We start from the raw sequence: 24,424 nt of genomic DNA, 5'->3' as shown, positions 1-24,424 counted from the left end.
TTCATACCACCTTGGCCCAGGAAAAAATAGACAGAAGTACAGGCAGCAAAAGAGAGAAAGTAGGGATGGGTTGCAGTGGGGGGCGTGAGCTCAGTCAACTGGCAAAGATCTGCTCATCATGAATAGGTGAATGGCTGCTGCTCAGTAACTTCTCTGTTGATTCTCTCCCCATTCCCCTCTTCTCTCACCCCATTGGTCTGGACTCCCTCACCCCCTTTATCTACGTGCTTGTGGCCAACATTCAGGACCGCTGCCAGTTGCCACTCCCCTTCCTACTCATTTCCAAATGAAAACTCAAATTAAAGAATAAGAACAAAATCTTCAACCACATACAACCTGTGCTGCTGCAGTAAAAATTTAACCCACCAAAAAGCCCAAATGAGACTGTTTAAAAAGATAAACAGTGGTAATGCTGATCATAGCTCTGGAAAGAAACTATTAAAACAGAGGGATATGGACAGATTGAGCACATTTATTGTCTAGATGCAGCTCATGCTCTATATAACAGAACTGGGAAGTGGAGTGTTAGACAGAATCTGCGTCAGACAGAGAAAAGAGGGCAGACAAACTGCAAGACACGGTGGACTTTTGTCGGGGGGAGGGGGTGTTCCAGGAGGAGGGACCATTTCAAAGGCTGTGGTTAACTTTTATCAGGGACACACACATATGGTAAACACACATGCGTACACACAAACAAATATCCACGTACTCAGACACTTAAGGACCTGCTCACTCACAGTTTACTTTAAAAAGGATACCTTGAAGGACATGTGATCCATTATATGTACATAAACAGACATACATACCAAGCACACACCCATACAAACACCGTTATCACTATCACAGTGGCCATAACACTCATAAAGATACAAGACCAAAGCATACTCACAACCTTGTGAAATTTCCTTGAGGCACCGCACAGACAAGTATGATGGGCCGGTTGTAACAGTTGAATTGTAAACATGATGGTGAAGACAGTCAGCCTGTAGGCCCTGGAGATTTACGTGAGTTAAACAATGACATACAGGATGCTGCTTGTGTATGTAAAGTTTGTCTTTCTTTTTTGTCATTACAAATATTTTTTATGTTTGTTTTTGTTTATTTGCTTCATTTAGATCAACCTCGGTCTAAATTTAGTGGGCCTACTCGTTCACACAGATAACAGTACACACTACCCACACACACAGTCACAATGCCTCCCTTTCTCTGGCATCCTCCAGGACACTGTCACAAAAACACACACACGCACTGTGGTTAACCATCAACAGGTCAGTTCTGGGCACGCACGCACTCAGACAGCTTTAAGAGAGGAGATGGTCTACCAAGGTCAATATTAGCCCATTATAGTGTTATATCAAAACCTTTCAACAATCTGTGTTGAAATGGTTGTGCCAACTGTGTGTGTGTGCTCGTGTTTGTCTACCGTTTTGAGGACCACTTTGAGTTTCAGACTTTAAAAGGACCGTTTGGCTCATCCTCACTTCTATACGAGCTGTGTGAGACTTAAAGGAATGGATTTATGTTTTAAATAGTTTGGGTTTCTTACCAAAAGTTAGATGATACCACTGTCATGTGTACCTAATAAATATGAAGCAACAGCCTGGAGGACAGTTAGCTTAGCGCAAAGACTGGGAACAAGGGAAACAGCTTTCATGGTTCTCTCTGAAGGTAAAAAAACCTGCCTTCCACCACCTCGGAAGTTTAAATATTAACATATCTTGTGTGTTTAATCCATGTAAACAAGTCAAAGACATAAAAAAAACTACCATCAGGTTACAAATTTTATTCAAATGTCAAATGTGTAAGAAACATTTAAATATGTAACACATATACACAATTTACAAAAAAATCAAAACAACAAAAATGAAGATGTTTTCTTGAAATATGCTGGAAAAAATACTGGACTTTGGACTGAAGTTTAGTTTGAATTACAAAGCATAGTTTGAGTGCGTCTAAGACTTCAGTGGTAGTAATGCTTTTGGGAGAGGTAAACACTACTGCCAGTTGATTGGTTCTTTTCCCCCCACTGTCCCAGCTCCGTCTTTCCCTTCTGTGTTGCAGTAGAAGGTAGCAGGGTCAGAGCTGTGTCCAAATGAGCCCCATGATTGGTGGAAAGGTAAGACAGTGGTGGGTGCTCTTTGATTTGAGCCACCGCCATCAATACTGGTGATGACATGAGAGTTTGAAGCAGCGATGTTGCTATATGTTATCGTGGCGCTGGGATCTAGGGCACTGGCATTGCTAGGAGTGACGGCGTTGCTACTGGTTACAGAGTTGAGGACATTGTCTGCATTGGTGTTGCTTGATGTTCCAGCGAGGGCAGAGGAGGGAAAGGTCAAAGCTGCTGCCTGGGGTGCGAGCAGGTTACCGCCTGGGGTGGGCATGAGGGTGGTGGAACGACTGAGAGCCAGGCGCTGGGTGAGAAGCTGGTGCTGCAGCCGCCTGTCTGTCCAATCCTCCTGAGGCTGGCGGTGGATCTTCATGTGAGCATTACGGGACTTGATTTTATAGAACATTCTGCAGCAAGGAGAGAGGATAAACAGGTTTGAAAAGAAGACTTGAAAATCTAAACCATCTGTTGGCTTGCCCCGAAGTCAAACACAGAGAGAGTTTTCGTTGGAGCTTCCTTTAGTATTGACTGGTCCTACTCACTTGCCACACAGCTTGCAGGGGAAGAAGCTGGCCAATGAGGGCACAGGAACTGCCTCCTCCAGTCCAAACTGTCTTTCCACTGGCTGACAGATGGGTGTTATCTATTAAAAAAAGGACCAATTGTGAGCAACCATGCTCTGACTGGCTTGCTGAGCTGCATTCCACACCAGAGAGACATTTATGCTTTTAATTGATCACACAAGACTCCACATATTCATTCTTTCCCACACCAAGCATACTATTCTACTTGTTTCTACTCTATGTGTATTATTTGTCAGAGATGGTAATAGATAAATGACTGAAAAACAACAAGAAAAAAAAGGATGATAGAAAGTTAACTCAAGCAAAGGGCTGATTTTAAAACACATCTAAAAGTAACATCAGGGACATCAGTGAGGTACCAGAGTTCCTGGATCAGCTGGGATATCTGGACAAGAGGCAAAAAAGGTTTTAACACTAAATTCCCAACTGCTTCTTTCAGGTGTTTCTTACCCTTTTTTGCTGCTCCATCACTGCATCTCTGCTCTCCTCCTCCTTCTGTTTCTTCTGTTTGTCCTGGAGCTTCTTGCTCAGGTAGTAAAATTCAACACACTGGCACATGGTCTTAGTCTTCACCTGCAATATACACACACAAACACGGACAAACAGTGTGTACTTGGAACTGGAAAATCTAACTTTTCAGCCTGATTCCAAATATCTAAGCCAACATATTTCAGAAAACATAACCAAGCTGACACATTCTGTTGCACTACCACACTATAAGCAGACATTTCCAGCCTTTTATCGAGTCAGAGAATTTTCAGGGTCTTATTTAATCAATCAAGCTGCAACATATGACCATTTTCACTGTGCACAGTGTGCCGTGGAGGCGGTGGTGCACTTTCAGTATTCTTGTAGTTGTGTGAGATTTAATCAAAACTGCTCTTTTTTTCTGTGCAGTTTCATGTGTCACTGCACCCCCACTGAAGTGCACAGTGAGTCACCAAAAGCCAAACGGGTGCAGGCAAGGAAAAGCACACTGTACTTAATATGCCATAGTACAATACTACTTCACCTTTCTGTGGTGATCCTGCACACAAAAAGAGCACTTTGAATCGATGATGAGCGCAAAACAAATAACCACTAAGTGGTGCAGTGGTGGACAAACCGGATGTGAATGCTTGACTTCCCATTTTCTATTCGATGTGTTGATTTTACCTTCTAAAATAGGCATTTCTCAGTAAAGCAAGTGGTCAACACTGGCATCACTGTATGTTGTTTCACAGAACTATCTGATAACAAAATCCACCAGTATGTGCATAACTGTAGTTATACTAATGCAGAGGCATACAGCACACATCACTGTTAGGCTAGGACAAAGGAGATGATAACAATTAAAAGAATGCACCATGAGCACAAGCAATGAATAATACCATTTTCTGTATGAGTGAAAAGTCTTTTCCAAAAGTTCCCATAGCTGCAGTGAAGAGACTCTTTTCACTGTCTGTCCAACAATCACTACCTACAAAGAGAGAAAGACAGAAGAGGGGAGAGGGAGGGGAAAGGAGTTGATAAATACTTACTAAATTACACACATAACACAGTTTGCCTGAGGACATTCAATAAGCTTCAGACAACCTGCAAACCTCCTGCAGTCATTCAGGGGGCCAATAGCTAGAAGGGAGTCAAGAAAAAGGCCAGTGATTTTAGACATCCTTTATGATGTTTAGCTGTTGTCAAGGGGCCCCAAAACCCTTAACAGTACCTCTGTCTACAGAAATACACCAAACTGAGCGAACACTAGTATACAGAACAATGTCTGCTCTGTACTTAACATGGTTTTTTTTTGTGGATTCAAACGCACCACAGAAACAAAGAGAGAAAAAGAGAGAGATGGTATGTGATGAAAGTGGCAGGAGGGTTGGACTTCTACAAAGCCTACTATTGTATGGTGGGAATGGTGATTCCTTTGCTGACTCACTTGGCATGCAGACAGCTGTTGGCTGTTGCAGAGACACACTAAACTTCCTTCACTACAACACACTTTAATTCATTTTACTTCTCTTCCTTTTTCTGTCCTGGCTGAATTCAACAAAGTTGTTAGTGGTGCTAATAGTGAAGCCAAAAAGTTATGTGAATATGTGATATTTCAGGAATCATCCTTAAACAAGCAATGGAAACCTAAGGGTTAAGGTGAGGCTAAAGGTTACCAGAGTAGTGGTAGTCTCCCGTCGGCGAGGGCTGTGAGAACAGCAGCATCTCCAGTGTGGCCTGCACAGGAGAGAGGGATGGAGGAGGCAGAGAACAGACAGATGAGGCATGCAATGGCTTTGAAGAGAATTAACTGGACATGAATGAGTAAGAAAGTAAGAAATAAAGAAAGAAATGACAAAGAGAATGAGTGTGTGAATGATGCAAACAAGTAAGTCACGATGGATGGAGGGATGATGAAAAGAGTGGAATGAGTGCATGATGAAACAATTAGTGAAGAATAAAGAAAAAAAGGCTGTACTAATACTCCCCTTCACTGCTTACCATTGTGTTCCCCTGACAGTAGTGCAGACAGTGCAGAGCCAGCTCTGTGTTACTGCCCCCTCCTGGTAAGCAGCTGGAACTACACATGGACAACAGCTTCTCCACTGTGCGCACACACACACACACACACACACACACACACAACCTCTGTCAGGTCGCTGTAGCTTTGACCCTTGAACTTTACCGTAATATTGACAATTGACCGGCATTTTCTGTTCAATTGTTACTCCAAAGCTGGTCTTTTCTTAGAGGCATAGTCTACCCCAAGATTAAAAATCCATATCTTATCTCCTACCTGTTAGTGCTATTTATCAGTATTGATTTTGTTGGTGTGAGCTGCTGAGTGATTGAGATATTGGCCGTGGAGATGTCTGTCTTCTCTCGAATATAACGGAACTAGATGGCACTTGACTTGTGGTGCTCAAATTGCCAAAAAAATACATTTGAAACTCAAAAACAATGTCTCTTTTCAGTCATCCTGACTTAATTACTCAGGATAATCCACACACCTTGTTGTGAGGAGTTCATAGTATGAGCTATCTAAATATCTACTCATGGACGAGAGGCTCGTTCTCATGACAGCATGAGATGTAAATTTGAATGGCATCCTCGTCGGCTGAGCTGTAACATTACTCGGCTCAGTGCTGCTTGGTGAGCCAGCAGTAGATGCACGCTTCTTTCTGCATGTTGAGGGCAGGTGTAGTTTGGTCGAAAAAATAGTTCTTACATTGAACTTCTCGCAAAAAGGTTAATGGATTATTCATGGATTATTTTGGATAACTGGATCATGATTTCTGCTGAGTGTTGACTTTTTCAAATGTTTTATTTTGGCGCTTTCAGTACCACATGTAAGTGCCATCTATTTCCACTATATTTGAGACATGGCAGATGTCACCACGGCTGATATCTCCAACACTCAGCAACTCACCCCAGAACAATCTAGACTGATAAATAGCACTACAGGAAAGAGGGAAAATATGTGGTTTTGATTTTGAGGGGAACTCTCTCTTTAAGATTGTGTTGGAAAGCTGTATTTTGGCATGCCTTTTACCTTGGTCTTGTAAGTTGATACTCTCCTCCAGCTTGTCCAGCGGTTTCCAGAGCAACTGTTCTCTGGGGGATTCCTCCTCTGGTGACATCTTCCTAAACCCTTGTACACCCGCCAAGCATGGAGGAAGCTCTGCCTGGAAATCATGACCCAAGTTGACACATCTGTAAAGAAGGACAGAAGAAGTTAGGAAAGTGAAAAGAAAACAATGTGTATAACAGTAACACGATGCTAATTAATAAAGTAATAAACAAAAAAAATTTCCTTTAACATTTTACTCACGGTAACACAACACACTCATCTTCCTCTCCTTTACATGCTGTGTCCTCATCTCTGTGATTGGGAGATGAGATGGACGAGTAGAGCCCCACTCCCCTACGAAGTGGATTGAGGAGTGGTTGAGGAGTGTACCGACCCCTCTTCTGACCTCTGCTGGAGTGAAGGATACTGGGAAATGGAGTTCCAGTGTAGACTGGAGAGGCTTGCTGCTGTAAGAATCCAAGGAAATGGAATTTTAAAATGTTATAAGCTGTAATAGCTTAAGTATTTAGACAATGCCCTAACAGTTTTTTTGTGGTTTGTAGGCATCTGCACACCAAGTTCTCCAAAATGTAGTCTCACACAAACATGGTTTTCCATTTCTAAGCATCAAAGTTTTCCATTTCTGTGCATATCAAACACAGAGATAAGTCCATGACATATTTAGCCTAGCTTAGAAGCAGGAGAAACAGCTCGCCTAGCTCTGTCACAGATGAATAACATTCCTTTCACCAAACTCACAATCTGTTTCGTATACACACTGCACCTATTCAAGAAGTCTAAAAATAAAAACCCGGACTAAGACTGTGGTTTTAGAAGCAGAAATGCAGTTGAAGCTAACGTAATTTCTTGACAAACGACCATATATCCGCCCACAGCTTCTCCAGCTGTAGCAAGTGTTGCCTCCTCCCAAAACCCAGTCTCTGTTGATGGAAGAGTGACGACAGTGTGCAAACCTGGCAACCCCACGGAGATAGTGTGGTTTTTGAAATGCAGTGGATGTTCACAAAGCACAACGTCTTTGTTTTTACTTCTTTTTACTTCTTTTTTTTACCATGCTTATACGTTTCTGCATGTAACCTAATTCCTAAAGCTTCAAACTGTCAACAGAATGGTCCTACCTGACTTATAAAGAAAAAGCTAAAAGAAAAAGAGCTCAGCACTAGTATGGTGCTGTGTCAGTATACTAACATGCTCACAATGCCAATGCCAATCAGCTGTTGAGCTGGTTCAATGTTTATAATAATAATCTCAGCTTATCATGTTAGCATGCTAACATTTGCTAATTAGCACTTAACACTGAGTACTTCTTTGGTAATAAATGTATTGTCCAGTAAAAGCATTAGACATATTTTTTGTGTGGCTAAAATTACATTAAAGCTACAGTTGTATGAAAATACCCTTGCGTCATATTTGCTATCGCTATAGTACATGAGTACAGATAGTCTGTGCCTCTAATGGCATTTGTTAGAATATACCAGGGTGCACCAAAAAACAGCCAATCAGAACCAAGGAGTCTCTAACACAGCTTTCAATCATGTCAATCACTGCTCATGAACTGCAGTCAAACATCAAACTAGGTAGTGCTGATCAAATATGAAACAAGATTCTGTTACTGCATTGCCTACCCTTGTTTTCATGTTTTCAGAAACAGATTTTTGTGTTCTGTTTTGCTATCAAATGAGAAAATTGATATGGCTAGTGAGTGGTGCTTGGTACTCAGTTTAAATGTATTTAACATGGCAGCCGGGTCACAAACTTTCTCATTTCACCAGCTAAACAGTACACTATAATGTGTTTCTGAAAACATTTCAGGCAATGAGTAAGCAATGCAGTAAGAGAATCTTGATTCATATTTGATCAGTGCTGTCTAGTTTGACAGTTTGACCGCAGTTCACGAGCAGTTACATGACTGACAGCTGCTTTAGAGACTCCTCAGCTTTGATTGGTTGTTTGCCCACACATGCTAGGGCCATTAGAAATGTTACGAGGCAGAGGAGGAATAATGTAATAGAGTAGGCAGAGGAGTATGATCTTTTTTTTCACACATTATCAGTCTCATTTAGGGCTGTGGAAATACAGTGACAGTTTCAGCAAATGAAAAAAGTTAATCATTTATAAAAGTTACCAACTGTAGCAAGTAAAAGGTATACACCACCGTTGTCTTCTTCTCTTAAATGTAGCAACGGGATCTATTATTTTTGACCAAAGCTGGATCTAAAAGTCCTTAATGCACGACCACAAAACTGCTAATGCTTTTCTTATCTCACACTCAGCAAGAGGAAAAGACAAGTATCTTTTTTTCCAAATCTCAAATTTATTTTCCATGGTAAAAAATAGTAAAAGTGCCATACTATACCTGTAGCTGTGATTGGTTCAGATTAATTGGTCCATTCTTTACTTTCTGGGTCACAATGTAAGGTGCTATCTTTTCTGCTGCCTCATGATGGTGACCGGAAAGGTGGGATGGACGAGAGGGAAGATGGAGGGAGGGATGGAGGGATAGTGTATTGGTGGGCAAGAGGGTTCTGGATGGATGGAGGGATGGAGGATGGGATGCAGTGGTGAGGAATGTCGGTTCTGGAGACTGAACATGGGGGGCTGGGAAAATGAGAGGGGTAAGACAAGAATAGTAGAAGTCAACTTTCCATCTTTAATTGTAGAGCTGCTTTATCATTTTGAGTGCAGCAGAAAGTGAGACATAACAAGACAGAAAAAAGTCTGACGTATTACTGTGCAGACGGGAAAGTGTTAAACCAGAATCTGTTTCTTATTTGGAAACACTAAACAATTCTTGTGAAAAACCCACATAAAAACTAAAAGCACACAATCGGTAGTTCAGGACAGTACGCTTGTTGTCACATGTAAACATAACATTTTTCACATGGTGTTCAATAGTACAAAAAATGTCTGTTGCTCATGGTTTTATCTGTGAAAATGTGAAAAGTGAAAATGTAATTTGCATAGGGGAAATGGGAAATTTCACAAGCTTACCTAAGAAAACCCACGTGTCTCGTAAATTTACATGTGGGTATCAACCCTTTTTTTTTGTGTAAAGGGGGAAATAATTTATTCATTTAAATCATTTCACTACTACATCTCTCTACTCTCCATTTCAGATTGTTCCCCTTCTTGCACAGTTATGACAAGCTCTGGAAAACCCTTATCAATTTTAGTCTTACTATGAACAAAAATGCACAAACAATGCCTTACCTGTGATGTTGTTTCCATAGTCACTACCATGAGAAGATCTCTCGATGATGCTGGGGTCGCCTGACGACTGTGGAAAGCTGTGTGGCAACAGTGGAAACTTCCATATCATCCCAGAAGAATGGATAGACGGGAGAGACTGAAGGTGGGAGGTGAAAAACTGGAGCGTACCGAGTGATTCTCCCCCCTGAGACACTGAATGTCCGCTGTCCCTGAACGCACTGGGAGAGTCCATTTTGGAGGGTGAGTGGGACGGAGGAGGCAGAGGTGTGGGAGGAGGACTAAGAACTGAAGACATGATGTGAGATGATGTGGGAGGGAAGGGGAAGGACGGAGGAGAGGGGTGAGCAGGTGAGGAAGAGGAGGAGGGAGGCAGATAGGTGTCTGAATCAAAAGCACAGCTGTGCCTTGACTTGACCAATCCAGGGCTCTCTCCTCTACCCACTCCAAATTGCCAGCTCTGTCCAGAGGAGTCCCCGCTGGGAATCACAGGGAATCTTCTCTTTCGCTGGGAGAGGAACGCCTCAGAGAAGGAGTCCAGTTTCTGTGTGTACGTCCCGCTGCTGATGCTGAGAGGTGATCTCTGTGGTAGGCACCCTGAAGCCAAAGTGGTGGTGTCTGCTGTTCCTCTCCACCTGCCCTCTCCGGTCTGGCTTGAGGGGGAGACACTGAGCCAGGTTTCCTCAACCTCTGGTGGTTGAAGCTGATCCTCACCTGAGCCACAGCTGGACCCATAATCTTCTTCTTTTCCTAAATAATTTTCACTCACTCTTGAATAATCAACACTGCTGTCACTAAAGCTACCAGGCGCAGTTCTGCTGTAGGAAGTAGTTTGTTTAGTAAAGTGGCTAACGTGAGCCTCCCTATTGTAAAGTGTTTCCCCTTTAGCTTCGCAGCTAACATGGGCATAATTATTATAGTTTGCTCTGAGTTTACGCCTGACTCCTTCCTCACTGCTACAATTCATGGTGTAAAAAACATTATTTGCGTTACCGTAGCAATCACCTTTTCTATAAAAATCATCTGCAGCATTTTCACAACCTTCCCCATCCTCCCAAACTTCCTCTTTTTTACCACCACCATACCAAGTGTCAGAAAAATGGACGCCTAACCCACTTTCTACGTCAGGATGGCCTCCCAAGTTAGCATCCCCATCCAAACCGCAACCACTTGTGTTTACGAAGTCTCTGTCACCCCCATTGCTCCCCCTCCTTCCATCAGAAGAGGTGTTTGAAGTTGGGAAGGCGTTTGCGGATTCCTCCCCTCTACTTCCATATTGCTCCAGAGGGTCCAGGGCAGGCTGAGAGGACAGGTATCCCACTTCAGGACTTTGAAGGCTTGGCAAGGTGAGGTGAAAGGATGGGCGGTGGCGATGGTGGTGGAGGTTGGGGAAGGATTGGGTGGATGAATGGTCGTCCATGATGGCTCGCTGAATGTAGCTAGAGTGCCTACAGGAGACACAGAAACATAGTGTAAGTATATATGAGAGCATTAGAACTAGGGTGCAAACACATGAATACTGAAAAAAGACAAAGCTACATATGTTGAAAAAAATTCAACAACATAATATCATATAACCATGTGACAAAGCAGAGCTGGTCCTGACCTCCCTGGTGCCCTGAGCAAAATTCTGGTAAGGGGCCCTGCTAACTGACCCATAAGCCAGGCATTTGCTATTGCACACAGTCACACCTGACATCCCAGTGCTCCCACTATAATCCTCCCTGCTTTAAAACAGTTTACTCCATCTGCCAGTCTGAGAATAAGTAGATCTATACAGAGAAGAATGACGTATAGAGAAACAATATTTATAGAACAGAATATATTCCCCCTGATCTCCTTTTACACATTTTCAAATATTAAATACAGCACAGTATCACAATATTTTTGTGTGGCAATATTATATCAATGCATGGACACCAAGTATTGATTTTGTATTACATAAATTATTAATATTAGGCTACAATTTACATGTTGCTACAGTAAAAATGACTGAAAACTTTATCTTATTTGATAAAACAGATGTTAACAAAGTTTTCCCTTGGGGACAAAATTAGCAGTGAAAAAAATTGTAATATATGTTGTGAAACACATTTAAAATTGCAATAATATTGAATCGTGACATATTGTGAGTATTGTGTATTGTGATGGTATGGCATCATGGTGTCTCTCGTGATTCCCACCCCTATAAAATACTATTTATATTAACTGTAACTTCGCTGAATACTTGATGGTTATTACTAACTTAGAGATGTGCATCCATATTGCCCTGTATGGCCAGCTAACATTTTAAATCAAGTATTTTATCAATAGGCAGTGACCATCCATTGCTTTCCATCTTGATTTATCCAAAGTTGTAACTAAACACTGACTACATACTACACTGGGGACTACATAATCATTGTTTTGCTTTTGTATAATGTCTGCCCATGAGGAGTACCATTGACTAGTTCCCACAGAGGCTACTGCTGGAAAATCCCAATCACTTCATTTTGTGCACGTCCATATCAATGCACCCTTTCCATCCACCTATTTTTATGCTCAATTTATGCACTAAAAACCCCTGAATGGAAATGCAAAAAACACTTATGCTTGGGGGAGGTGGAAAAGTTGGTGTATCTTTAAAAGGTAAATGCAATAACCAGATTCAAGTAATAAATGATGACAGTCATGACACAGGCTGCAGTTATTGCATAGGCCACTGTAAGCTTTTTGTTGTCTCTGGATGGCATATGAATGCACAGAGGGCTGTTATCTGAACTCATCTAAGAGCACATATCTGTAATAGTTCTTTTAATCACGTCATCTTGTTGTGCCCTCTTCTTCAGCGGCACCTGGCTGGAGAATTAGCTGCACCTACTGCTTATCTAGAATCAATGAATCAACTCCCAGTATTTGCGGCTGAATTGGATACAAAAAGGGCACAAATTTGCATTTTATTTTGACGATTTTCTTAAAAATATTGTTAACATTTGCACTACGGTTGGATGGAAACCTGACTTGGAAAAACTGCCATTCACCAAATAGCGAATTGTTAGCATTACTGTAAGCATAATTACTTTAAAGGACCAGTGTGTAGGGCTTTGTGCGATCTCTTGGCAGAAATGGAATGTTCATTATTATGTTTTCATAGTGTATAATGACCTTCATATCCTGTTCCACAGAGCCCGACATGTTGCACCGTCATGTTTCTACAGTGACCCAGAACGGACAAATCAAACACTATTAAATTACTTGAAGGCCTCTGGGTTCTCTACATGCTTGTAAAGAGAGGGATGAGGGTAGGGGTAGTTAGCTGGTTGTGATCTGCAACCCCACTGCCAGCCTGATGCCACCAAATCCCACACACTGTTCCTTTAATTTGTACCTACAGTACAGATTACTGATTTTTGATAGCCGAGGGTTAACTACGCGACAAAGACCAGGGAGTCTGCTAGATACTGACAGGTGAGACATATGTGTTCTACAGACAGACCTTTACACTGTAGTTTCAATATAATAAAGTAAGTGATAATGTATGAGAACATATTTGCAATGGTAGTTTAGCTAAAACTCCTACTTGGGTCACAGAATCTGATGGAGCACAGAATTTGGTGAAACACCAGCTCATTCAATCTTCTGAGTACCATAACTCATCACTGTGTAAGGCCATATTCCAACGTCTATAGGCATGATGTAGTTATCAAGTGTTGAGCAAAATAGGCTGGTTTCAAGTAAGAAGAGTTATCACATCTCCAAAATCCCCTGTCCATAAATAGCTTGTACAGAGCCCTGCAGGAATTGGAGGTAATTTTCTGAGAAGCCATGCACATTACTATCTGTATTTAGTCCACTAATGACAGTGTCATGTCACTACCTGAAACTGATAATGCAGGCTGCAGGTTTAAAGCAATGGTACCTTTTTTGTATTTGAAATCCAGCTCCGTTTAGCCGTTTTTAGCATGCATGTTCCCGTTGAGCACTTATGCTAACACAGTCTACCATGACTGACAACCTTGGGGTTTGTTTACCCTCAAAAATAGATTAAAAGATATATATTTATATCAGATGTGGCTGTCTGCAATGTAGTCTTAAAAAAATGCATGAACACTTGCCAAGAAGCTAAAGAAAAGGTAATCTTGCCAGCAAATGCTACATTGTACCATGTACCCTCAAAACCAGTGATTTCTCATAAGTGACAAAACCATGTTCTTTCCTGTTTTATGAGTGACATGATAGCTTGTTAGAAATATACTTAAAGTTAAGACTTGCACTTGAAGTCTTCGTTGGTTTTTCTTTCTTTCTTTCTTGAAACCACATTCTGCTCTAAATAGGACAGTGAGTGAGTCAGAAAGAGAAAGAACGAAGGAAGATGAGATGAAGAGACAAATACACTGTATACGTTTTGAGGGTTGTTTTTTTTACCAGTCCTCGGCGCTTAATTTCCTTTTCACATATGTTCGTCCTCTGGTGTTCATGTTTTCTAGTCCTGTTTGTTCGTCTGGTTGTCTTCATCGTTCTCTCTGACTATTTTGTTCTTTCAGTCTCCACTGCCTTGACTGTTTGTCTAATTATTTCCCCCTTTAGATTTTCTGCTTCTCACGTAGTCCTTCCTATCTCTCTCTCTCTTTCTCTGCTGTGTATCCTTTGACGGCACACACACTGTCGCACATACCTAAAGCAAAATGGACACACACACACATGCACAGATACACAGACCACAGTCACTGTGTTCTTCACACACAGACACATGCATTTACTCACTCTATTACTCACTGAAACACACGTATACACACACACACACACACGCACACACACACTGAGTTTCACACTCACACACACATTCGCAGGTGTCAGAGGGGACCAGCGGGTAGTGATGCTGCCTCTCTGCCTTTTCGTCGTCGTGGTAACCACATCCTGAGGAAACAACGCTGACGGATCTCCCTCCTGTCAGCTATCTTTATCTCTCTGCCCCCTCCTCCATCTCGCTGTCTCTCTTTCCGTCTTTTTGCCCGTCCTTATCTCTCTCTGTGTCTCTTATTCTCTCTTTCTCACCGTGCGCCCAACTTTGTTTTCTGTCTCTCTCTTGTCCCGCCTTTCATCTTCTGTCTTTTACATGCTTTTCATCTCTCTGGTTTTCTCGGTCTAAGTGTGCTCCTTGATTTTTTGTATACATCTCAGTTCTTGTGTCCCACTCCCTTAGTGGTGCTCTCTTCCTTTTTTGTAGTTCTTCCTCTGTAGTTTCTTTTTAAAGGTATTTACTGATGTTGACTTACTAAAACACTTAGGGTTATGTAGGCTATAAAACATAGTCAGCTGTAGAAACTTTCTAATCAGTAGTTTATACACCTTCAGTCACATAAATGCACATTTCTTATATAGGTTATACATATGAAGTTTGGTTGACATCAGTAAAGTCACTGTGAAACATTTAATAAAAGTGTGAGTATGTGTGATAAATTCATGTATATGTGTCTTTCAGTACTCAGTTATGTGTGTGCTGAATGTGTGAACATACATGCATACATCTTTACAGTTCATTTTGTGTGTGTGTGTGTGTGTGTGTGAGAGAGAGAGAGAGAGAGAGAGAGAGAGATGAGAGAGCGAGTGTGTGCAGAAGCGGCAGCGTAGATGTTTACCAGATCAAGATTCTCCGGCTGAGTCAGCTGACAGGAAATGAGAGAGAACGAAACAGGAAGGAAGGCAAACGATGAGGTTCAGGGAACCCTCTAAACACCCTGCAGCCCCACCTACTCACCCGCCCACCCACTCACCCACCACACATGGTACAATAGCACCTTTAACGTGCCAATAAGATGTTTTCTACCTTTGGTGTGTCATGTAACTTTAAAAAACACCCACTCACACACGCACACATAACCTCAAAGACGACCACTGACAGGTCCACAAGTCTGCGAGCAACTTCAATAAGCCCGCCCCCTCAAACACACACACATACACACACACACACACACACACACACACACACACACACACGCACACAAGCCAATACCACAGACAAGACAGTGAACGATCAATCAGTTTTCTGAGTTAACATCCAGCATCTTAATATATAAATGGCTCGCTATCAGTGATGAAAAGGGTATTAAAATGTAGTACAACAATGCAAATAAAACATTCTCAAACTCATCCAAAAGAGTGTTAAATGAATACTTTCTCTACAAATTGGCAACATTTTATTTTGTATTGTAATTGGGAAACTAAAAACCAATGCAAGTCAGCATATTTTACGGACAACTTAATCTGGAAGACTAGCTGCAAGATTACCAGTCATCAGAACTAATTATTGTTTTTAAAAGTAAGTACAAAGCAATAAAAAGTACAATATTTCCCTCATTTCCTCTGAAATGTACTGGAGTAAATGTATAATGTGAAAAATATATGCAGTACCTTTATATTATACTGAAGACAAAGCATGTATGTACAAAGTATATGTATAAAATCTCACAAAATAGAAATACTCTAAGGAAGTGCCATGGCCTCCCAGTTGTACGTACACTTCACACTTCAATTAATGTACTTCATTGCTTTCTAAATTTGGAAAACTGTGTGAATATTGTATCAGAAATTACAGCATATGTTTTAAATGACAGCGTCACGTCACAGATCTCAAACGCTGTTATTTAACATGAATTTTCAGCGAGCTGTGATCACCTATTCTGAAAAACTGTGTCTCTTGTTAAGTTGATACGAAACATGCCAGCGGATTGGATCCCATTTCATAAATTTTGTGACACAAGATAATTTTGTTCTTGACACATTTTCCTGTATCAAAATAAACACTATACTTGTGACCCGTGCATGACCACACAGGCCCCATGAATGTATGTACAATTTGTGAGTGACAGTCGTTTATGAAACATAACTCTGGCACCTGTGTCTAAGCAGTCCTCGCAAAACACTTTTATGACACGGACCCCGGTTTGCATAAAAACGTGTTCAATCCTAAAGAGGTTTACAGATCATTTTAGCATGTTTTAAATACAACCCTTGAACAGACAATTTGTTGGTTATAAATCAATATTAACAGTTACAGATGGTGCATGGAATCAATTTAGAGTGTGTGTGTGTGTGTGTGTGTGTGTGTGTGTGTGTAGGTGATCATGTTAATGCTGAGGTCACTTTTACAGTATGACTACTTCTCATAGCTGGAAACCTCAGCATTAATATGCACGACAGATAGTAATGTGGTAACTACAACCTGTGAGACACAATAACCTCAACATTAGCATACGTGATCACTTTGTCAATAATTTATCAATATATTGTATCATGATATTTGGGGTCAAATTAAGCTCATACAGACATCCTCACTACATTCCCTGCAACTATTTTAAATCTGAAGGTTCTATGCAAAGAGGATTAGCTGCCAAACATATTTTTGACATTAATATAAAACACATTATCAATGCTGATATCCAAGTCATCTTTATGTTGCTGTAGGTAGGACTCGAGAATCAGAAAGACTGTTGATTCCATATTTATCATCACATGCAGCCAAATAACAGGTATTTTTCTGACAGTGTGAGTTTCTGCAGCTTCAGAGTTTTACCAAAGTTATTTTCAAGACTCATTTTATGTCATCTACGCTCACCAAACATACAAAGTGGAAACTTAAAAATCCTCTTTAATCCCTCTCATTGCAATTCCTTTCAGGATATTTGTTAATCAAGTGCAGGGAAGAACAGAAAGCACATAAATCAATACCACATGATTAATATAAAGAAGAAGTGTAAGAACGCGTTTTTGCAAAGCTTATTCTGCACCCAATAAGGCGTTAAGTTTAGCCTTCAAAGGCCTAAAATATTATTTAAGTATTTTTTTTTAACTTTTCGGCCTCTGTATCTAAAACTCAGCACATCCTACTTTCTTTATACCATTGATTCTGACATGGCCTGCTCATTTGTCTGTGTCTCTTGTGCGTACGCTTTTGCCTGCATCTGTATGTGCATTAAACCATGAGAAAACAAGCCGAATAAATATGTGTGAATGAAAGGATGCAAGACAATGGAAGGGGAGTGCGAAGGAGTGTGTACGGGGGAGACGCTTTTCTCGTTTTCTCTCAAATTCACCAAAAAAACCTGCGGGAGCAGAGGAGGGGGAACGAGTGAAGCACTTCTGTACTTTTTCTTTCTGCTTTTTTTTTTTCTTTCTTCTCCGCCTGTCTTCCGTCACTGACAGAAGTAGTCATGACTGGCAAGAAGAAAGTAACTGAATGGATGAGGGAGAAATTAAGCTGCCAAATAACAGAAATCTGTATCTCTGTATCACAAAACACGAATCAGGCTGTCTTGCTAAAGTTAGCCTTGTTAGCACTTAAACAATGCTCATTCCCCCACAATGACCTTGTTATTATGGGACGATTGATCCATGCTAACGCTGCAGGTGTGGGGGACAGTACGAGAAAGTGTGGCGTCAACTAAAAAGCGTGACAGTTTTTATGAAATACTGAACTCGCAGAGGTGAAACTGCTACAAAACTGCAGAAATAGGTAAAAGACATTACTTTTCAAAAAGATAGTCTTTTCCTGTAGTGGCTTTTTAACTAACATTTTGAAGCTTAAAAGAAACTCTGATTCAATAAATTTAAGAAATTTACTTCAAAAAACAGTGTATCCGCATCTCAAAATGATCCACATTTGTTAAGACCTTCGGGAAAACAGTCATGAAAAGTGTGTTCGAAAAAACATTACGTCTAAAACACTGTCAGACAGTACAGAAAGATTATATAAAATGAAAGTTAAATGATAGAAAGTAATTTTTTAATGTGTATTTTACATTCACACAGAATTTAGATTGGTACAAAGCTTCAGCGCAGTGGGGGGTGGGGGTTTAGCATCAAACATTTTATTACCTGCATTATGGTGAATTTTTATGCACCAGTTTATAAAGGGATTGCATTTGTACATACAGAAAACATAAAATTTAAGAGGCAGGTGACAGTTTAAAAATATAATGGAATATAATGCAGCACGGCTCTCTGGCATTCTGTATCACTTTCAAACATCAATCCAACTGTAGATTAACTTTTCTCATTTAATGTTGTCTCTGCTGAGTCAACATTTATGTAGGCATGATTTAGTCTCCTCCTTTGTGGCTTTTGTTTGGGGAAGTAACCTCTTTAAATGTGCATATGGCTCCTATTCATGTCAGTGACATATGAATTCATTCTGATTTATTTACAAATATGTGTTGTCATGTTCATGGAATGGAAAACTTGGATGAGAAAAAAGTGGTGTCAAGAATTTATTAAATTTACAGATAGGCGCATGCACATCTTGGAGTCATTTTAGAATCGGTCGGGTAGGGTTTGTTTGTTTTTTGTTTTTGTTTTTTTAGTTTACCTTACATTCTTCGCACAATGCACATTTGTTTCTTCTATATTGACTTTATATATTTACTTTTTATTTAGTATGTTTTGTGCGAATAAAACCTTTCTCAAAGCATTCTCATTTATTGTTGCACGCTATTTTTCCCAAACATTTTTAACAAATTATGCTTTTAAAAAGTGAGAAAACTCGGTCAATTTAAAAAGTGGTGCGGACATGTCCCCAGCATCCTCACTGTAAATTACAACTATAAGGTTGAGAGTTTTAGTTGTATACACACACAAACATAAGAAAATATACACACTGTCTGCAGAAAGAGTTGTAGAAAAGTTGTAAAATGGCTATATTTAGATTTGATGCATCTTAAGTATAAACAAATAAGGTTGGGTCACATTTTTCTTTTAATGCATTTGATGCTTTTACAAAGAATATGTGAAGGCTTGAAAATCACTTGATAGCTCAACAAGAGCTTTTGCATTTGAAACATGATCACAGGCCTAAAGACTGCTACAGGCTTCTTTCATGTAGAATTAATAGTCTTCGCCACAGGAGAAGCCACTTTAAAGCATTTGTAAAAAGTTGATAACATGACTGAACTAGAATGCAGTCATTTGTTTTTGTTTCAAAAAATGCAATTCTGTGGTGGATATCAAAGGACATTCTAGCGTTGTCAGTTTCCCATGACGGACCTTCATTTATCAGTAAGACGTGCCAAAAGTTGGGTATGCAATAGTGACGACCATGTTCAAGCTGCCATCTAAACACACTGTAGTACTGTTCTGTAGTCTCAAATGACCCATAAATCAACTATTAGAGCGCTAACAAAGTTATTCAGCTTGACTGAGAGTGACAAATTTAAGCAGCTAACACGCCTAGTATTCCAACTTCAAATTTTCTGCAGCACCAAGGTATAGAAGTGTACAACTACAGTGCAAAAGAACTGGAAACTCTAGAGTCATGTCCATCTATTTGGTTAAAGTCTGTAATAGTATAATGATTAAGTCTGATCACACACATGCACTATCAATATAGCATGACACTGATAATATGATGTCCAATATTATTATAACAGTATTTTCTCCACACAGATGTAGAAAATACCAATAATTGTAATTCTAAATCATAATTGCAAAGTGTTAATTCTGAATACATTAACCTATTCAAGTAAAGGTCACAGAGGTCAACTGAAGGTGACCTGAAAGAAATATTTTATGAATATTTCTTTCAGGTCCTTTCTTTTCATTAAGCTATTACAACAGTGATGGGTGTTTTTTGACGTTCAGTATTGCAAATATGTATAAAAAAAATATATTACTTTTTTTTTTTTTTTGGAAAAACATTTCCTTCACACGATATTACTATAAATGTTGAACTGGCCGCTGACACACTAAACATACTATAATTCTGGTGAGCGGCTGAAGTAAAATGATTGACACGCAGTAAATAAATCGTGCCACTGGACTGCAGTTTTGCATCCTTCAGAATACAAATAAATTTAAGTCAGTGTATTCTCCGGATAAAAAAACTCTCCTGAAACTGAAAGTTACAACACATTGTCGTCATTTCGGTTGTGATGTTTCAGCTCAAAAAATTTTATGCAACTGTGTTCAAACATAAACCTAATCACAGTTTACAGAACAGGATATTTGAATTATTTCTTAAAGTAAAAAAGGAGTTGTACAAGTCCTAATCTGTGTGATTATTACTGCTATATATTTACCATGTTGGGCCATTCCATAATCATAATTTCCCTATTAGGCTCATTAGAGGTTTATTGTATTTCATGTTAAATAACGGCAATACAAAACCTGCGGATGAATTTAACCCTCAGCATTATTCCATACTACTTTACCATAGAAAATAATACAAATTTTAAAATGCTTTGCAACTTTTTAGCCAATAAATGTGCTCCACAACAACCTCAGCCCATATAAATGTGTGTTCTTTGAAGGACTTGTTTTACTTGTTTACAGCATTGACATATGATTATCAGCCTAACCACTACTAAAACTGGTACGTGAGCAGTGATCAGGCAGTAATTGGCATATTCCTATTAAATAAGATTAACGGTGAGGCGGCAAAGCAAAGTATTCATATCCTACAGTCTGCCTGCTGCTGATTAGAAAGATGTCTTTCGTTATTCTGCTCTAATGGATATGACCTCTGTCCTCGCTCTGCATTACTAAAATGTTCCACACTTTTAACACTCGACTGCGACTACGCCGCAGTGTAGTGATAAAGCAAATGGCCAAATATTAAAGAATATTAAGTTAATATAGGGTGACCAGAATTTTTCATGTATTATTTTTCACAGCTTTAAATAACACTTGGCATAACACCAACTGATCGAATTTAAGTGCAAATATAAAGCACAATATATCAGATTTCACAAATATTTGCTCCCCTTTACTTTGACACACTAAATTTGTCACTGGTGCAGTGGATCGATTAGAGGTTGCAGTTCAATTTGAGTGGCCTTTAAACGTTGGCAGTCAATGTATGACAAGAGATTTTAGGTTACATTCACAATCCTCTTGCAAAAACTGCACCACAAAGATAACGTAACATTGCAGGCTCATCCACAGCAACGTTACTGAGAAGACTCAGGGGGAAAATATCAGAACATTTTCAAGGCCCCGACTGTGGAGCATCTGCGTTAGAAGCTGTGGAGTGAGGGAGGCCACCAAGAGGCCCACAGCAACTGTGAGGGAGCTACTCACAGGTTTCCATAGTTGAGAGGGGAGACACTGATGCCTCACCAGCAGCAGCTTCATGGCACAGCAAAAACCACTGTTGTAAAGACGTCACATGACATCTGAGGTAGTGTGTGTCAAAAAGGCATGCGGGAAACCAAGTGGAAAAAGGTTACATGGCCTGATGGGAGTAAAATGTAGCTTTAAGGACTCTATGCCAAACACTGCAAATAAGCAGAAGCACACCATCCCGTTCCTGACGCACGGTGCAGAAGCATCGTAGTGTAGGGATGCTTCTCTCCCTCTTATGATAGATAAAGCCAAAGCTACACAGAAAAAGATGCATTGGTCAAGTCAAAATTCAGGCCTTAGTCCAATCCAGAATATGTGGCAGAACGTCAATTAATTAACTTAAATAAACTGCGGTTCGCCCACTGCCTTGATGCTGCTTAATAGAGCTGGAGCCCTTCTGCAAAGAAGGAGGAGGAAACACTGCAGCATCAAGATGTTTAAAGCTGACACAGACCAAAGTCTAATATTGCTGCCAAAGGTGCCTGTTCTGCTTGAGGCGGTATTTGTGAGTTTTTTAGTCCATCGGGATGTTTGAATACTTACAGGCATTGCATAGCAGAGGCCCAGTAACTTGAAATGAACTGCAATCTTCTTCCGTTTCCTCATTTCACCTTCTCTTCCAGACAGAGTATGGAAGCCCATGAACAATGAAGCCATTTAAAGATGAACAAGTGACTCGACTTCATTTTGTTTCCGCTTGCTTTGATTTTCATGTTGAGCAGCGCAAATGTTAATGCAGATGTTTTTAATTCGGGCCTTCGTTGGCACAGACGCCTAAGTTATACTTTATAGCGTATAACACAAAAGCAGCTGTTGCTCCCGTTCTGTCTGCAGATGTCAAAGGAGGTCACAAACTGGGAGGAGGTCAAAAATAGCAACAACAATACAAACTCTTCTTCTGACATTTTGTCCGCCTCATTTAAGTTTGGATAGACTGCATATTAGATACACATCTTTGACACAACTGCACCACGAAGTAAAGCCTCCAAAATGCCAATTAAGTCCAGTAAACATCTCTGTAAAACAATTTTAATGGGAAATTACATTTTAAAAGAACCTTTATGAAGGCAGGAATTCGTACAGGGATTCTGTTTAAGTTTTTGTTCGGTGTAACAAATGACTTGCTGAGTGAGATTAGCTAATAAATGGCTACTACGGTTACATCCTAGATTTCAAATCCAAGTGGGCCTTTAGCTGACACATCACTTTAAAATGTTTAACTGTACCAGGGTCAGGTTTACGTTGAGGCACCGGTTCATCCTGTCATATCTTTACAAAGTGATCACAGTGAAGAAAGTCAAGCTTGTGGTTTTAAGCCTCTCTATGTGAGAGCATGTTGGGTATAAACACAAACATATTGCGGGCAACAGCACTGAAATGCTACAAGTCATGTTGAGGCTCAGAACTCGGTATAGACAAGCTTGTCACTGTAAAATAAGAAACATAGTTTTGAAGCTGCTCCAACAGTATGGATCTGTGCATGGACTTATCAATCAGACTGAGTAGATACTCCGTGGGAGCCCCTTTTCAGACCAAAATGATACTTTCATTTGATTGATATTTGTCAGTTTGAATAGCTTTGACTTCTAAGTTGATTTATCTACATTTACATGTATTCTCAAATACATGTAAATGTATGTATTTGGATGTACATTTACATGTATTCATTTGGCAGATGCTTGTATCCAAAGCGACATTCAAATTTAATCATTTAATCCATAAAATCCCTAAAGATGTGCAGTTGCAGATGTATACTTCACTGTTGGTTGGTAAAAATGGCTCCCTTCAATAAAAGTAACTGTTAAATGATTCTAAAGAAGACTCAGCGGGGACAGGTGTGTTATATTAGTGTGAGAGTATGCTGATATCGCTAAGACTGAGTTAAAATCTCTCATAGCTCCCTCTGAAAAGCTCCTGCCATGTAGTGTGCTTAAACAAACAAAACAAGAAATATCTTCTTACCTGTTAAGTTGTCATTACGATGAAAGATGTGTCTGTGACAGTGAGGTGCATGGGTGTATGGTCTGCTGGTAGGTCGACATGTGTGTGAGAAAGGGGGAGGAGAGTGAGATGGCGAACTAGAGACAGACAGAGAGAGAAAGATGTAGTTTCGCTGAAGATGATCGGCCACTGTCGCTCTTTCAGTTGATCTTTCAGCCTTTCATCCACTGTGTCATAATGGCACTGTGTGTGTGTGTGTGTGTGTGTGTGTGTGTGTGTGTGTGTGTGTGTGTGTGTTACAGGCTGTGTCATAGTGATGCTGGAAACAAGAGAAAAACACCCTAGTATGTGGCTTCGACCTCATACACATACACACACTTTCAGTTTGAGTGGGTGCTTTCTCATCCCTCATTTTCTCTTTTGGTCGGTTTGATTTTAAAGGGCCACACGCACACACACACACACACACACACACACGCCCTAATGTAAAACACACACACACATAGAACCACTGAGAAAACTAAATGCTCATACCGAGCACATCATTGAAAATTTGAAGCGTGGTTTGTCCAGGAAGATGTAGGCTACTGTACCTTTGCACATAATGGAGGTCTGATGTCACTTTGTTGAAAGAATGCATCATACATTCAGCTTCTGGCCTGGGTAGATATTTGAGAGAAAAACTTCCTGGACAAGGTGTTGTGGAGTCCTGATCTAGTTGTGGGGAAAATTAAACGCCTCGTTTCCACTTACGTATGTGTACAGAGATGAGTCAACCGGAATGCCATTTATTCCTATGGGAATCTCCGTAATAGCCAATGTGCCTGCGAAACTCCTCCCCTCTGTAGTATTTTGGTCTGGAATTTGCCTCAAGTACCTTAAAAAAATTTAACGTTTGCAGTGAATTCCAGAGAGACCGTATGACAG

General features: G+C 40.2%; 1 protein-coding gene across 3 annotated transcripts; it reads right to left on the bottom strand.

Moving 5' to 3' along the window:
• Window positions 1-1,768: 1,768 nt before the first annotated feature.
• Window positions 1,769-23,665, bottom strand: LOC126404107 (transcriptional-regulating factor 1-like). Of its 3 annotated transcripts, none has more exons than XM_050067104.1 (11): window positions 23,519-23,665; window positions 9,467-10,911; window positions 8,613-8,854; window positions 6,497-6,702; window positions 6,218-6,378; window positions 5,167-5,270; window positions 4,842-4,902; window positions 4,065-4,153; window positions 3,145-3,267; window positions 2,653-2,753; window positions 1,769-2,517 (listed from the first exon to the last, which is right to left on the bottom strand). In XM_050067104.1, exons 2-11 carry the CDS (start codon window positions 10,881-10,883, stop codon window positions 1,995-1,997), a joined length of 3,027 nt encoding a protein of 1,008 aa, XP_049923061.1. In that variant the 5' UTR covers window positions 10,884-10,911; window positions 23,519-23,665; the 3' UTR covers window positions 1,769-1,994. The 3 variants fall into 3 exon arrangements, with proteins under 3 accessions (XP_049923061.1, XP_049923059.1, XP_049923060.1); XM_050067102.1 differs by lacking the exon at window positions 23,519-23,665 and adding an exon at window positions 13,868-14,096; XM_050067103.1 differs by lacking the exon at window positions 23,519-23,665 and adding an exon at window positions 13,868-14,096 and having other exon boundaries at window positions 6,497-6,699.
• Between the last annotated feature and the right edge of the window lie 759 nt (window positions 23,666-24,424).

This window comes from Epinephelus moara, chromosome 17, assembly GCF_006386435.1.
Source record: "Epinephelus moara isolate mb chromosome 17, YSFRI_EMoa_1.0, whole genome shotgun sequence".
NCBI classification, from domain to species: Eukaryota; Metazoa; Chordata; class Actinopteri; order Perciformes; family Serranidae; genus Epinephelus; species Epinephelus moara.
This window is presented reverse-complemented; position numbering and strand designations above follow the sequence as displayed.

What these genes read in the sequence shown, in the direction of transcription:
- LOC126404107 (XM_050067102.1), bottom strand. Translation starts at nt 13,920, where the DNA reads ATGAACACCAGAGGACGAACATATGTGAAAAGGAAATTAAGCGCCGAG. An exon ending in CTATGGAAACAACATCACAG is followed by an intron (nt 8,855 to 9,466) that starts GTAAGGCATTGT and finishes TCATTTTCCCAG; the next exon opens with CCCCCCATGTTCAGTCTCCA. An exon ending in GATGAGTGTGTTGTGTTACC is followed by an intron (nt 6,379 to 6,496) that starts GTGAGTAAAATG and finishes CCTTCTTTACAG; the next exon opens with ATGTGTCAACTTGGGTCATG.